This window comes from Orycteropus afer, unplaced genomic scaffold (genome assembly GCF_000298275.1).
Source record: "Orycteropus afer afer isolate SDZICR_OR568_19922 unplaced genomic scaffold, OryAfe1.0 scaffold00442, whole genome shotgun sequence".
Classification (NCBI taxonomy): domain Eukaryota; kingdom Metazoa; phylum Chordata; class Mammalia; order Tubulidentata; family Orycteropodidae; genus Orycteropus; species Orycteropus afer.
In genome coordinates this window covers 1,417,221-1,417,932 of record NW_006922029.1, presented here as the reverse complement: position 1 = coordinate 1,417,932, position 712 = coordinate 1,417,221, and the positions used below count along the sequence as shown (strand labels likewise).

General features: G+C 45.8%; 1 protein-coding gene across 1 annotated transcript in view; it reads left to right on the top strand.

Annotated features, from left to right (window-relative positions):
• ANKH (ANKH inorganic pyrophosphate transport regulator) overlaps positions 1-712 on the top strand; it is a 170,962-nt gene that overhangs the window by 116,469 nt on the left and 53,781 nt on the right. The window contains exon 3 of the mRNA XM_007954199.2: positions 186-304. Within this exon, the coding sequence (XP_007952390.1) occupies positions 186-304 (119 nt within the window). The remainder of the gene's footprint in view (positions 1-185; positions 305-712) is intronic.

Sequence of the window (712 nt, the reverse complement as noted above, 5' to 3'; positions counted from 1 at the left end):
GTAGAAAGACTTACATGCAGATCACCCAACCCAGATGCCTTAGGCACTATGCCACCAGAGCTCCCACCAGAGCTCCCAGTGTACCAGTTCTACCTTTTAAATGTGTTTTTAAACTTTTAGGGTAAACAGCACATAAAGACATATTTGTCTAAACACTGCTGTGTATGTTTTCTGACCCTTTGCAGCTTACAGTGATTTAGGCTACTACATTATCAATAAACTGCACCACGTGGATGAGTCGGTGGGGAGTAAAACGAGAAGGGCCTTCCTGTATCTTGCTGCCTTCCCCTTCATGGATGCAATGGTAAGTAGAGAAGACGGCTGGCTTTCACCAGGCCACCTTGTTGGTTTATTTTATGAGATTTGTCTGCATTCGTCACAGGTTCTGGTGGGTGGCAGGAGAGCCCATTTGAAAAACCTCATTCAGACAGAAACTTCTTTTCTAATATTTGCAGGAGCAAGGGATCAGGGTAGGTTTTTCACCCACTTGCTGCTTCTGTGGTAAAAGTACCCATGGCTTTCTGGAATGTACTGATAGGATTGCATCACTTAAATAACCAGCTTTACTCTGTTAGCTCAGGGCTGCTCATGTTCACAGATTAACCTGACCTAATCGTGGAGCTCTGGTAGCATAGTGCCTAAGGCACTTGACTGCTAACCAGAAGACTGGTGGTTCAAACCCACCAGCCACTCCTCGGAAGGAAGGTTGGGC